The sequence below is a fragment of the Geotrypetes seraphini genome, chromosome 10 (genome assembly GCF_902459505.1).
Source record: "Geotrypetes seraphini chromosome 10, aGeoSer1.1, whole genome shotgun sequence".
Lineage (NCBI taxonomy): Eukaryota > Metazoa > Chordata > Amphibia > Gymnophiona > Dermophiidae > Geotrypetes > Geotrypetes seraphini.
The window spans coordinates 19113795-19126570 of NC_047093.1; the positions used below are offsets into that span (position 1 = coordinate 19113795).

Genomic DNA, 12776 nt, shown 5'->3' on the forward strand with positions numbered 1-12776 from the left:
ATGCTAATGAAAAGCTCTACTGAAGCTTGATTTTATTGTTTCTAGGGCTCTGGGTTGATTTGGAAATATCCTACAATGGGTCTTTTCTGATGACCCTTGAGACCAAAATGAATTTGACCAAACTTGGTAAAGAACCACTTAGTGAAGTTCTGAAGGTTGGAGAAGTTGGCAAGGAAGGGTAAGATACTTGTTCATTAGAATACACTATAAATGATTTGTATTTTCATTTTCTTTTCTTTGCTAGATAGACTATTTTTAAATTTTAGATCATTGTATATTGCTGTGTCGGTAGTTCCTAATAGCGGTATATCAAATTTAGAATAAACTAACTGTGAATATATCCGCTAAAATAAAACTCTTAGCGCACATGCGCACCTCAAACTTGGTGGATATGTGGTGCCGTGCCCGCACATGCGTGGAGCCTGCCTCAGTTGATTCCCTGCCCCGATCTCCGACGCCGGTTTACTTCCTGCCTTCTGACCAATGCGGTAGCCTCGGTCGTGTTGTGCTGCTGGATACTGTGCTCTGCTGCTCCTGTTCGGAGCCTGATGAAGCTGAAACGGCGAGGGCATCCCTGACTGGTTGAACTCCCAGCAATAACCCCAATACCAGCGATTGTGCTGACCTAACAGTGGTGGAGTCTGAGTACTGAGCCGTCTCCTATCGTGATCCCATCTTACATCACTTTCCGGATCCTCCCCTGGCGCTGGCACATTAAGCCTTCAGATCAAACTTCTGCTTCTGTCACCCACCGGGCATTTCCAAGGCCCGCCTCCCAGCCGTGCCAATATAGGCCTGGCAACAAATCCTCCAACTCTGTTGATTGGCTCACACAACACTTCCTCTCCTTACCCTCACTTCACGTGTTCCGATTAGTGAGACTATCCACTAGTGTTCTTTAGGATGGGTGAAGAAGCTGCAGCACCGAGCCGGCCTAGCTGATGCTGGACAGGGTGAGCACAGGAGTGCTGCTGGATGGGGGGAGGTAAAAGGAAGGGAGAAGGGCTACTGCTGGACAGGGGGAACAGGGAAGGGGTGCTGCTGGACAGGGGGGGAGGTAAAAGGAAGGGGGAAGGGCTACTGCTGGACAGGGAGAGCAGGGAAAGGGTGCTGCTAAACAGGGGGGAGTTAAAAGGAAGGGAGAAGGGGTGCTGCTGGACAGGGGGGGAGGTAAAAGGAAGGGAAAAGGGCTACTGCTGGACAGGGGGAGCAGGGAAGGGTTTCTACTGGACAGGGGGGAGAGGCAGCAAGAAAGACAGAGAGCGGGCAGAGAGAGAGACAGAAAAAAAGAAATACAAACAGACAGGGGGCCAGTGAGAGAGAGAGACAGAAATAAAGACAGACATAAAGAAAGAAAGGGGGGTAGGGAGAGAGAAAGAAAGACAGACATATGGAAAGAAATAAAGACATGCCTAAGTCTACACATCTATTCTAGCACCCTTTTATTCAATGGGCTAAAAAACTAGTTTATACATATTACTAAGAAAAGCAAATGTTCTGATTTATGAGCTTAAGATAAATGAATTCTCTGTGTTGAGTATGATTTCTGTAATAGCACAGATGTTAAAGATAAGTACATTTGGAAGAATTAACAAGATACACTATTTAGGGAAATTTTATATCTTTAAATGTCCTTTACTCTTATGGTAACTGAATTCAAGAAAGCATTGGACAAGCACAGATGATCTCTGAGGGAAGAGGAAAGGATGTAGAACTGAGCAATTGGTATGGATGAGGGGAATGGATAGGTTGTATGGTCTTATTTGCTGCCATTTTCTGAGTTTCTATTTTATGACCGAGGCATAGTAGAGCATTTTAATAAAGTCTTGAACCTCTTTCTGCTGCTGGCCATCACATTGGGACAGATCTCACTTTAAGGGTTAAGCTATAGAAGAAATTGCTTGATTAGTGCAGAGATTGAAGTCCTGTGGGTAGGCTGCTGAGATGGCAGAATGAAAGTAGCAGTGACTGACTGGTATGTTAACATTCATATTGCCCTGGAACAATAAGCAGAGAGGAGGCTTGAACTCAGGTTCTATGATTCCTTTTAAATCATCATCCAGTGAACTAACCACAAGATTATACTGCTCTTGTTGAGAGATTAACAATATTAATAATAACTTTAAAATCCATGTGAAATTTAAAAAATATATATATTTTCTTTTTTTTTTTTAATTCTTTATTCATTTTTGTATGTTACAACAATTTTTTTAAATTCTTTATTCATTTTTGTATGTTACAAGTGTATCAATTAAACCCATATAAAACTTAAAGATGCGCACTTGATTAACTCACATATTAGCATCAAATTTAACATTTCATTAGGAAATTAGTATTCTATAATGTTAAATATTCTGTAAGAAATCTAAATTTATATCATTCTTATTAAATATAATAATCCCCCATCCCTCCCTCCCAATTCAATAATATATAAAATCATCTTTTTCAAATAATAGCGCCCTAGCCATATGCTGAGGGCTTCTAATGTCAGTTGCATGTAGTTGTTGGCAATCAACTTTTCTATCATAGGGTTTGTTTCTTACCCCATCCTTACAAAGCCACGCTAGCATTTTTAATGCCAGCCACCTATGAGCCTCCGAGTTGTTACCGCTGTGGTCAGTGCTAAAATCACTAGTGCGGCTTTGTAAAGAAGGGAGTTAATTTCTAAAACAAAATGTTCTTGTACATAGATTTAATATTGTCTACTCTACTGAATTAATTATATTTTCTATTAAGGAAAGATATTTGAGGAGAGGGAACTTACAGTACTGTACTTTTTGTGCACTAATTTTAACTTTTTTCCTTTGCTTTTCCTTTGTGTTTGGCTTCATCAATTTGTGGATGTGTATTTATTTGGTGAGTGGCATTTGACAAAATATTAAATTAGCATTTCATTTATGTGTGGAGTTGGTTCCATTTGGTAAAATAATAAACCATGTATGGGGTTTACTCTTTTATTGGGCAAAAATCTATGGCTTGAAGAGATACAATCCAGGAAAATAACAAGAATATAATCACCTTTCTTGGACTAGGAGCTTGTTGAAAACAAATTTACTCCCCCGCCCCCCCTTTACTAAGCAGTGGTAGAGGTTTCTAGTGCTTTCTGGAGCACTAAATGCTGCTCCGCTCATTGAATTCCTATGAATATGTGTCAGTAGCTCATTGAATTCCTATGAATATGTGTTAGTGCTCCAAGCCGCAGTTGAAACCTCTATCGCGGCTTAATTTAAAAAAAAAAAAAAAAAAAAGGGGGGGGGGGGTTAGTCTAGATCACTTTTTTCAACCCACTAGCACAATTGTTATATCTTTGCCCAACTGGTAAAACCAAGATAGAGAGAAGAGTGGTTCTGGAATATTTTGACTTTTTTTTTTCTTGGTGTCGCCATCTAGCAGAGTGTTCCTAGTCACTGTTATTTATTTATATTTTTATATATATATATATATATATAATATGAAAGAAAACCCAAATATTTTGCATGTTCAGGCCTGGAAGGATACAGATCTGGATTTCAGAAACTCCCGAGCAAAAATATTCATTAAATGCATTTGTTTCAAGAACCATTAATTTGCATGTTTTGGTATTTTGCATTTTTGGCTTTTAAGCATCGGAGTAGCCCATCTTCTGTGTATCTTTCATGTTTTGTTAGTTTTAGATTATATTGGAGTAGGAGGAAAATGTTATAATTCTGTAAATTGAATATTTTAGAATCATTACTATAGCATTTCCCTGTACAAAGCCATGCCATTGATAAATTATTTGCATGCTCATGCTTAAGAAATTGTGAAACTTTCTTATAAAGCTGGCTAAAGAGGGTTTTTTAAAAAAAATTCTTTATTCATTTTTATATCGTATAACAAGTGCATCATAAAAAACAACATTTTAACTTGGATACAACACTTGATATTCTGCAATAATCAAATTAATAATGTTTACCCCCCTCTCTTCCTCCTACCCTTATCTTTACACATACAAAACATGTATATCATATATTGAATTCTCTCTTACCAATCCTACTATTAATGAAAGACCAAAAAAAACCCACTACCCTCCCCCCTCCCTAACTCTTACATTTGTACTATTAAGGGAAAAATGGTATCTATTCATTACAATAATTTGTCAATGGCCCCCAAACTTCTTTAAATTTGGCTAAAGATGTTTTAAAGTTGTATAGTAAGTCTGGGAGTTGTGATGTTGCTTATGGGTTACCAGTTTCAAGAAAGATATTTGAGAATAAGGATGTACCCTAGATGTATCATTCATTGTGACTCATTCAGAACAGTGGCGTGCTTTCATCATTTAATCATGATTGACTTCAAAATTTAATTCTCTTGGTTAGGGTTAGGCCAAGAGCTTATTGTCTTGCTGACAGTGATGAGGAGTCCTCCAGTGCAGGGTCTTCAGATGAAGATAATGCTCCTGAATTATTGGGAGACAAACCACAAGTCCCAGGAGCTGAAGGGTAAGATTCATGGATGCATTTTGAATTGCCTTTTTTACAGTTGGACTCTTAACAAGATTTTGATGTGTTTGCACAAAAGGATTATTTGATTCATTCCCTTGTATATGGAAAGAAGAAGGAATAAAATATTTAGGTATATGGATAAAAAACACGCTTGATGAGACAATTATAATGAAAAAAGTTTATTGCAAAAAGTAACAGAGTTATGTTTAGGGTTAGAGTTAGGGTTAGAGTTACATTTATCTTGGTGGGGAAGAGTACAAACAGTCAAAATGATGATATTGCCTATGGTTTGTTATCAAATGGGAATGATACCAGTTTTTTTTCAGGGGTCTTTTTACAAAAAGTTAAATAATATTCTTAGTAAATTTATTTGGCTGGGTAAAGCTGTAAGAATTGCTCTAGTGACTTTACAAAAACCAATTGAGGAGGGAGGGGTAAATTTTCCAAATTTTTATAGGTTTCATCAATCCTATATCTTGCGCCAAGGTATGTATTGGGTCCTCCCAGAACTCATGGAGAAGCTTCCAGATTGGTTATGGTTGAAGTGGCAGCTCATGTCTCCTATTAGGCTTCGTCATTTGATTAGTATTAAAATGCCTAGAATAAGAAAAAGTAATAGGATATTAATGGACACATGGACAACATTAAAGTATGTTAACAACTTAACTCCTATTACTATTCAAAAATCTACTTGTCAAAATATATGGCTGAACTCCAAGATACAAATAGGCGGTTTTATGATTGTCTGGAAGGATTGGATTGAAGCAGGAATACGTACTTTAAATGATGTTATTAATGATGGTAAGCTGCTGGAGTTTTCACAATTACAACATAAATTTGGACTTAATAAAAAACAAAGTTATAAATGGTTGCAATTGAAGCAGGCCATTCAGGCAGGGTTCCCTGAATGGAAATCTTTAAATACTCATTTTACTCTAGAATTGTTATGCTTCCAGGCAGATTTTATGGGTCACCAGGCTGCGCAGTGGTACAAAACATTATCTGGATATTTAAATAAAAAACCAAGGACTGTACTTAAAGATATTTGGAGCATTGAGATTAAGCATCAAATTAATGCATCTCAATGGCCACGTATTTGGTCTTGGAGGATAAGATGTACAATGTCTGCGTCTATGAGGCAAACATGGTTTTTCCTGTTGCATAGAGCACTCTGGACCCCTGTTCGTTTACAAAAATTGGATTGCTCTAAGTCTAATAGATGTTGGCATTGTCATCTTGAGGCTGGAACTCTAGATCATTTATTATTTTATTGTCCTTTTATTAATAATTTTTGGAAATTGATCTGGGGTCAAATAAATTGTATGTTAGAGAATCCTGTGGCCCTATCATATGACACAGTTTTGTTTGGAATGTCTATGAGGGCCAAAAGTCAAATTTCATCGAATAATAATAAACTTTTAATGATTTTAACAGGAGTTGCCATCCAACATATAACACATAATTGGAAAGACTATAGGGGATTGAATTACTGTTTTTGGTGGAGTTCGGTTTGTCAGGTGTATGAAATGGAAAAAACATTGGCAATCAAGAGAGGTTATTATAAGAAATTTAAAGTGGTGTGGGGACCATTAATTGAGTATTATAATAAATAATTGTATTTATCCCCATTAAATATGTGTAGAGGGAAGGGGGATGAGTGGGTTTTATGACATTATGAGGGGTAATATATGAAAAGGGAGGGAGGGGAGATAGTCTATGGTATAAAATGATTGCAGAGTTTCAAGTGAAGAATGTACAGTATAACTTGATTTCTTTTACACTTGATTGTATAATGTAAAAATGAATAAAGATATTTAAAAAAAAAAGATTTTGATGTGTTATGCAGAAACATAAGATTCTATGTCTTAAAATCAATTTAATTACAGATTAGATTAAAATTATCACATTTCCTGTTCTGTGCATGGATATATAAGGTAGGTGTGTGTGAGAGAGAGAGACTTATGCAGCTCAGTGTTAACCTCTTTCACTATGCCAACCTGACATGCTGTATTATTATCTCCCACTTAATTTGAATATTTTGTCTTTTCTCTGTTTTTTTTTTGTGAATGGTATGCCTTTTTTAACTTTATTTTTAAAATTTGTGAACTACCTCCTTGCTCTGTCAAGAGGTAGAATATCACATAGCATAAAGATAAACATGATATAATACTACAGTTGTATGTGTGTTGACATATTTTCTCATTTCAAATTTTGTAGCTATGTCGGACCACACAGAACAAGCAAAATCATGAGGTTTGTAGATAAAATTACCAAGTCCAAATATTTTCAGAAGGCCACCGAGACGGAATTCATTAAAAAGAAGATTGAAGAAGTGTCAAATACGCCATTGCTGCTCACAGTAGAAGTGCAAGAGTTTAAAGGAACACTAGCGGTAAACATTCCACCACCTCCTACAGACAGGATATGGTAAGTACAGGGCATGATGGAGCTTTCCTATAGCATGAAAGTTCAGAGTTGCACCTTTTTATATAAATGATATAGTAGAATCTCAGTTATCAGGCACCTACGGGGATTGGTGGATGCTGGATAACTGTTTTCCCAGTTGATTGGGAGTGCTGTGTTAGAACACAGCTCTCAATCCCCTGTTCCATCCCGCCCTGAAGCACCAGCGCAGCAGCAGTCCTGAGCCGCAAAGCCCTCCTCCTTCCCTCCCTCCAGCCCTAAAGTGGCAGAAGCAGGTGGTGGTCCTGAGTCACGAACCCCCTTCGCTCGCTCCCTCCCGTACTTGAAGTGCAGCCTGTCAGCAGAAGGCAGTCTCAAAATAGGCTGCTCACAGCAAGCCCCTGGCAGGGCCTTTCCTCTGACATGTCGATGCTTGTGCTTTGGAGGACATTTTTAATTTTTTCACTGGTGATTATTTTGCCGGTTCGGTGAGATTGCCAGTTAACTGAGATTCTACTGTACTGCCTTTATATAGTTTGCTTCTTTAAGGGGTCCTTTACTAATCTGCAGTATAAAATGACCGTAGCATGCCCTTACATGAATCTTTCTCACCCCATAAGGCCATTTTCACCGCAATTCTTTTGTTTTTCATTAATGGTTGTGCCTAATGTTACCATTAGTGCATGCTCATTTCTAAAATAAAATTACTGCGGGAGCACTTACCATCACCTATTTTGTATGCAGTAAGGGCTCCCACGTTATCCATTCACTAACCATTAGCACACAGAAATGTAGCTATACCCTTGATATACTCCCTCAAAAACAATACAAAAAAATATTTAGTGTGCTGTTAGCGCACACACATGTTAAAACTAGTGCAGACATACTTTAGGATGTCAAAGTTTCCAAGTGTATTAGTGTTTGATATACCGCCCATAGAAATACTTCTGAGCGACAATTAATAATAGAAAAGATAGCAAAATATAGAAAAAAAAGTGGGAGGTGGAAAGATAAAAGAAAGAAAAGGGTAAAGAGGAACTACAGATTAAGATAGGACATTAGGGCGGGGTAGGGAAATAAGGCACTAGCTTTTGTTGTGTCCCCAGTCACCATCTGGAAGACCTGATTAGTTGGATGAAAGGAGGAAAAGAGAAAACAAAATCTTTAGGAGGCATAGGATGGAGATTGGCTGTAGGTATCATTGAATAGAAAGATTTTAAGTTGGGCCTTCTAGTTTCTAGTCGTAGATGGATAAGGGGAGAGTATTCCAAAGTGAAGGACCTGTGACTGAAAAGATCCTATGGTGGACAGTGGTACAAGAAATATGATGGATATTAAGAATAGTTAGTAGATTTTCCTGAAAGGAACATAGGGTCCATGATGGTAAATAAGGGATGAAATAATGGTCTAAATATGAGGGGGTATGAGTCTGTTTGATCTTAAATACAAGTAGGATGATTTTATAGATAAAAACGATGTATAATAGGGAGCCAGTGCAAGGATATTAACAGAGGAGTGATGTGATCAAATTTGTGAACACCAGTGATTAGTCTGATGGCCTTGTTCTGTATTAGCTGTAAATGGCGGGCAGGGAGGGAGGGATCCTCAGCAGCAGCAAGGGGTGGGCAGGAAGGTGAGATCCCCTGTGGCAGAGGCTTCTACGGATGGGCAAAAATATCCTCCCCGGTGGCCAGGCCGCGTATCCCCAACAAGCGAGTTGAGAAACACTGGTCTAAGGGGCTCCTAAGTTAATGTATTAATATTATCCCAGGACAAGCAGGCAGCATATTCTTGACTGATGGGTGACGGCACCGATGGAGCCCCGGTACTGACAATTTTAGAGTGATTGCACTCTAAGAGCTTGGAAAGTTCTAGTAGGCCGCACCGCGCACACGCGAGTGCCTTCCCGCCCAACAGAGGCGCGCGGTCCCCAGTTTCTTAGTTTCCGCGGAGCTAAGAAGACGCACTTTCAACGGCTGTTGAAAATTTTTTCCTCATTCGCCTTCCCGCTCGCGTAAACCTTTCTGGAAATTGTATTTCCTTTTTTTCTTTTTTCTTATTAAAAAAAAAAAGAATTTTCTTTTTTCTTCTTTTTTCGGTTTTGCCCCGGTGGGGCCTGCTGCCACCATCGAGGCCTCGGCCTTCGATTTGGCAGAAGCCGTTTTTACGTTCATGCCCCCCCCAACCCGGGTTTAAGAAGTGCCAGCGGTGCGCAAGGCCCATTTCTCTCACCGACCCGCACAACTGGTGCTTACAGTGCCTGGGTCCTGACCATCGGGCGTCTACCTGCACCCGCTGTGCCACTCTAAAAAAGAGAACCTTAAAAAACCGACAGATCCAGCAGCGGTTATTGTTTGGTACCGATATGTCGGATTCGGCGGCACCGGCCCCGACATCGGTCCCGACGCAGTCGGCACCTACCTCGTCGACACCGTGCCGGCGTCGCATCCTCCAGGTAAGCCAGCTAAGAAGCCTTCCCCGCTGGAGTGTCCTCCGGTCTCAGTAGCAGCGAGCCCAGTCCTACCGACCTCGAGGCGCCCGCGGAAGCGCTCCGCACCGATTGAGGTGAGCCCCTCGACCTCGGGTTCCTCTTCGGAGTGTAGAGCGGCACCGAAGGTACCGCAGAAGAAAAAAGCGGTGCCGGTGCCTTCGCTGGACGAGCGAATTGCCGCCGTCCTGCAGGTGCAGCTCAAGGAGCAATTACAGCAGCTCCTTCCTGCTCTTTTGAAACCGAACCTTTCAGTCCCGGTCCGGTCTGAGCCACCGGTACCGGCAGTGGAGCAACCTCTTTTATCTGCATCCACTCTGTCGGTACCAGTACATTCGGCTTCGTCGGTATCCATGCCGATCTTAGCGCTGGAACCGAGGTCCTTACACCAGGCTGTGCAAACTTCGGCACCGGCACAACCCATAACATCTCCCGGTACCGTTTCCCAGAGGTCGGGTAAGTCGACACACAAAACTCGACACCTGGAACCCTCCACACCGGAGTCCCGAGACCGCAGCTTCCAAGTAAGGGATCCTGATCTGTGGGGTGACTCCGAAGAGCCTCTTCTCTCTGAGGGGGAGTGTTCATCGGCGGACGAGGATCCTTCTGTTTTAGATCCGTCCTCTAAGCCAGATGCAACCTCTTTCACCTCTTTTCTCAAAGAGATGTGTGACTCTCTCTCTATTCCCTTGGAGGCTGAATCCAAAAAATCCAAGGTGTTTCTCGATGCACTGGATTTTGAACAGCCTCCAAGGGAATTTCTAAAATTGCCTCTCCATGATATATTAAGAGAGACTTTTTACAAAAATCTGGAGACGCCTTTGACCATCCCAGGAGCCTCTCGCAAACTGGACTCCTTATATAAGGTCATCCCCATTCCTGGCTTTGACAAACCACAACTCCCTCATGAGTCTCTCTTAGTGGAATCCACTTTAAAGAAATCCACGGGAGCTAGTGTGTATGCCTCGGTCCCTCCTGGCAGAGAAGGTAAGGCCATGGATAAGTTTGGCAAGAGGTTGTATCAGAATGCGATGCTAGCTAATAGATCAGGGAATTATGCTTTCCATTTTTCTTTATCTTAAGCATCTCATTCAGAATTTGTCAGCTTTTGAAAAGTACCTCCCTGACCGCAAAAGATCTGCCTTTCGCCAAACTTCTTCATCACTTTTACAACTTCGTAAATTCATGGTCAGGTTGATCTATGACACCTTTGAGCAGACCTTTCGAGCCACGGCTATGTCGGTGGCCATGCGTCGTCTGGCATGGCTCAGGGTTTCAGAACTTGATGTCAATCATCAAGATCAACTGGCTAATGTGCCTTGCCTGGGTGATGAGCTGTTTGGAGAATCCATGGACTCCACTACCTAAAAGCTCTCAGCTCATGAGACTAAGTGGGATACTCTCCTCAAAACAAAAAAGAAGACCCCACCTACTAGGCCTTTTCGGCAGCAATCGGCCTACCAATGCTGATTTGTGGCTCGTCCTTTGCCACCGGCCCCTCAACAGCCCCGGCATCAGCGGCAACAACAGAGGCAAAACCCTAGACCAGCACAACAGCAGCAACAGGTGAAGCCTCCTCCTCCACAAAAGTCCTCCCAACCCTTTTGACTTGGTTCTCCAGGACATAGCCAGTATTCTACCATCTGCCCATCTTCCGCAGCCCATAGGAGGACGCCTTGCTCATTACATAAGCTGTTGGGAAAATATCACCTCGGATCAGTGGGTCCTCAACATCATCCGCCACGGCTACTCTCTCAACTTTCAGACTCTGCCTACCCAAAGTCTGCCAAAAGAGTCTGCTTTGAACACTCCTCAGTCTTCCCTCCTTCTTCAAGAGGTTCAATCCCTCCTCCTTCTGAACGCCATAGAGGAGGTTCCTCTAGATCAGCAGGGACAGGGATTCTACTCTTGTTATTTTCTAGTCCCCCAAAAAACAGGAGATCTCAGACCCATCCTAGATCTTCGCGATCTCAACAAATGCTTGGTCAAAGAGAAATTCAGAATGCTTTCTCTGGCCACTCTTTACCCTCTTCTCAATCAAGGCGACTGGCTATGCTCCCTCGATCTCAAAGAGGCATATACTCACATACCGGTCAATCTGGCCTCCAGACAGTACCTCCGCTTCATGATCCATCATTGTCATTACCAATACAAGGTGCTGCCCTTCGGTCTTGCCTCCTCTCCAAGAGTATTCACCAAATGTCTGATTGTGGTGGCTGCCTTTCTATGCTCTCACCACCTTCAAGTCTTTCCTTACCTGGACGATTGGTTAATCAAGGCCAATTCATCTCAGACAGTACTTCTGGCCACCAACCAAACCATCCTGTTTCTACAACTTCTGGGGTTCGAGATCAATCTACCCAAATCTCATCTCATCCCCACTCAGAGACTTCAATTCATTGGAGCGGTGCTAGACACAGTCCTCATGAGAGCGTTCCTGCCGTCCAACCGTCTTCAAACTCTTCAGTCTCTATGTCAGCAGGTACTTCCACAACGTTCCATCTCTGCCAAGCAAATGATGATACTCTTAGGTCACATGGCCTCCACAGTTCATGTCACACCCTTCGCATGTCTTCACCTGCGCACTCCTCAATGGACCCTAGCTACCCAGTGGTCCCAAGCGACGGATCCCTGCTCACGACACATATCTCTGACAACGTCTCTTCGTCAGTCTCTGCAATGGTGGTTGATATCCTCAAATCTCTCCAGAGGTCTTCTGCTCCATCTACCTCCTCATCAACTTATCACCACCGACGCCTCCCCTTACGCCTGGGGAGCTCATTTGAACGAATTCCAAACTCAAGGTCTTTGGACAGCCCAGGAAATGAAACATCACATCAATTTCCTGGAACTCAGAGCGATGTTTTATGCCCTCAAGGCCTTCCAACATCTTCTCTTTCCTCAACTCCTCCTGCTGTGCACAGACAATCAAGTTGCAATGTACTACATCCGCGCAAAACACAGGGGAAACAAATCCACAACAGATAGAATAATAGGGACAAGTGGAATTGTCCAATAAGAAAAGGTGCAATAAATAAAGATGTCTTTCAACTCATCTGGACAATCAGGTTATCCTTTATTCTTCCAAAAAAACTCGACCCGACATGTACATGTTTCGGCCCTACGGCCTGCGTCAGGAGTCTTAGAGTACAGCCAGCATTCACACGACGGCGTTTTGATAAATACAGCTTTCTAGAGTGGTCCATACACGAGGTTATTTTATACCCAAAGATCTCTAAGACTCCTGACGCAGGCCGTAGGGCCGAAACATGTACATGTCGGGTCGAGTTTTTTTGGAAGAATAAAGGATAACCTGATTGTCCAGATGAGTTGAAAGACATCTTTATTTATTGCACCTTTTCTTATTGGACAATTCCACTTGTCCCTATTATGCAATGTACTACATCAACAAGCAGGGTGGG

At 41.8% G+C, this 12776-nt stretch overlaps 1 protein-coding gene across 3 annotated transcripts in view; it reads left to right on the top strand.

Moving 5' to 3' along the window:
- The window catches only part of TEX2 (testis expressed 2), a 107844-nt gene that overhangs the window by 85698 nt on the left and 9370 nt on the right, over nt 1-12776 (top strand). For 2 of the 3 annotated variants that reach the window (XM_033962111.1, XM_033962112.1), the window contains exons 8-10: nt 46-178; nt 4338-4460; nt 6681-6890. In XM_033962111.1, coding sequence (XP_033818002.1) covers nt 46-178; nt 4338-4460; nt 6681-6890 — 466 coding nt within the window. The remainder of the gene's footprint in view (nt 1-45; nt 179-4337; nt 4461-6680; nt 6891-12776) is intronic. The other variant, XM_033962113.1, reaches the window with a different exon arrangement.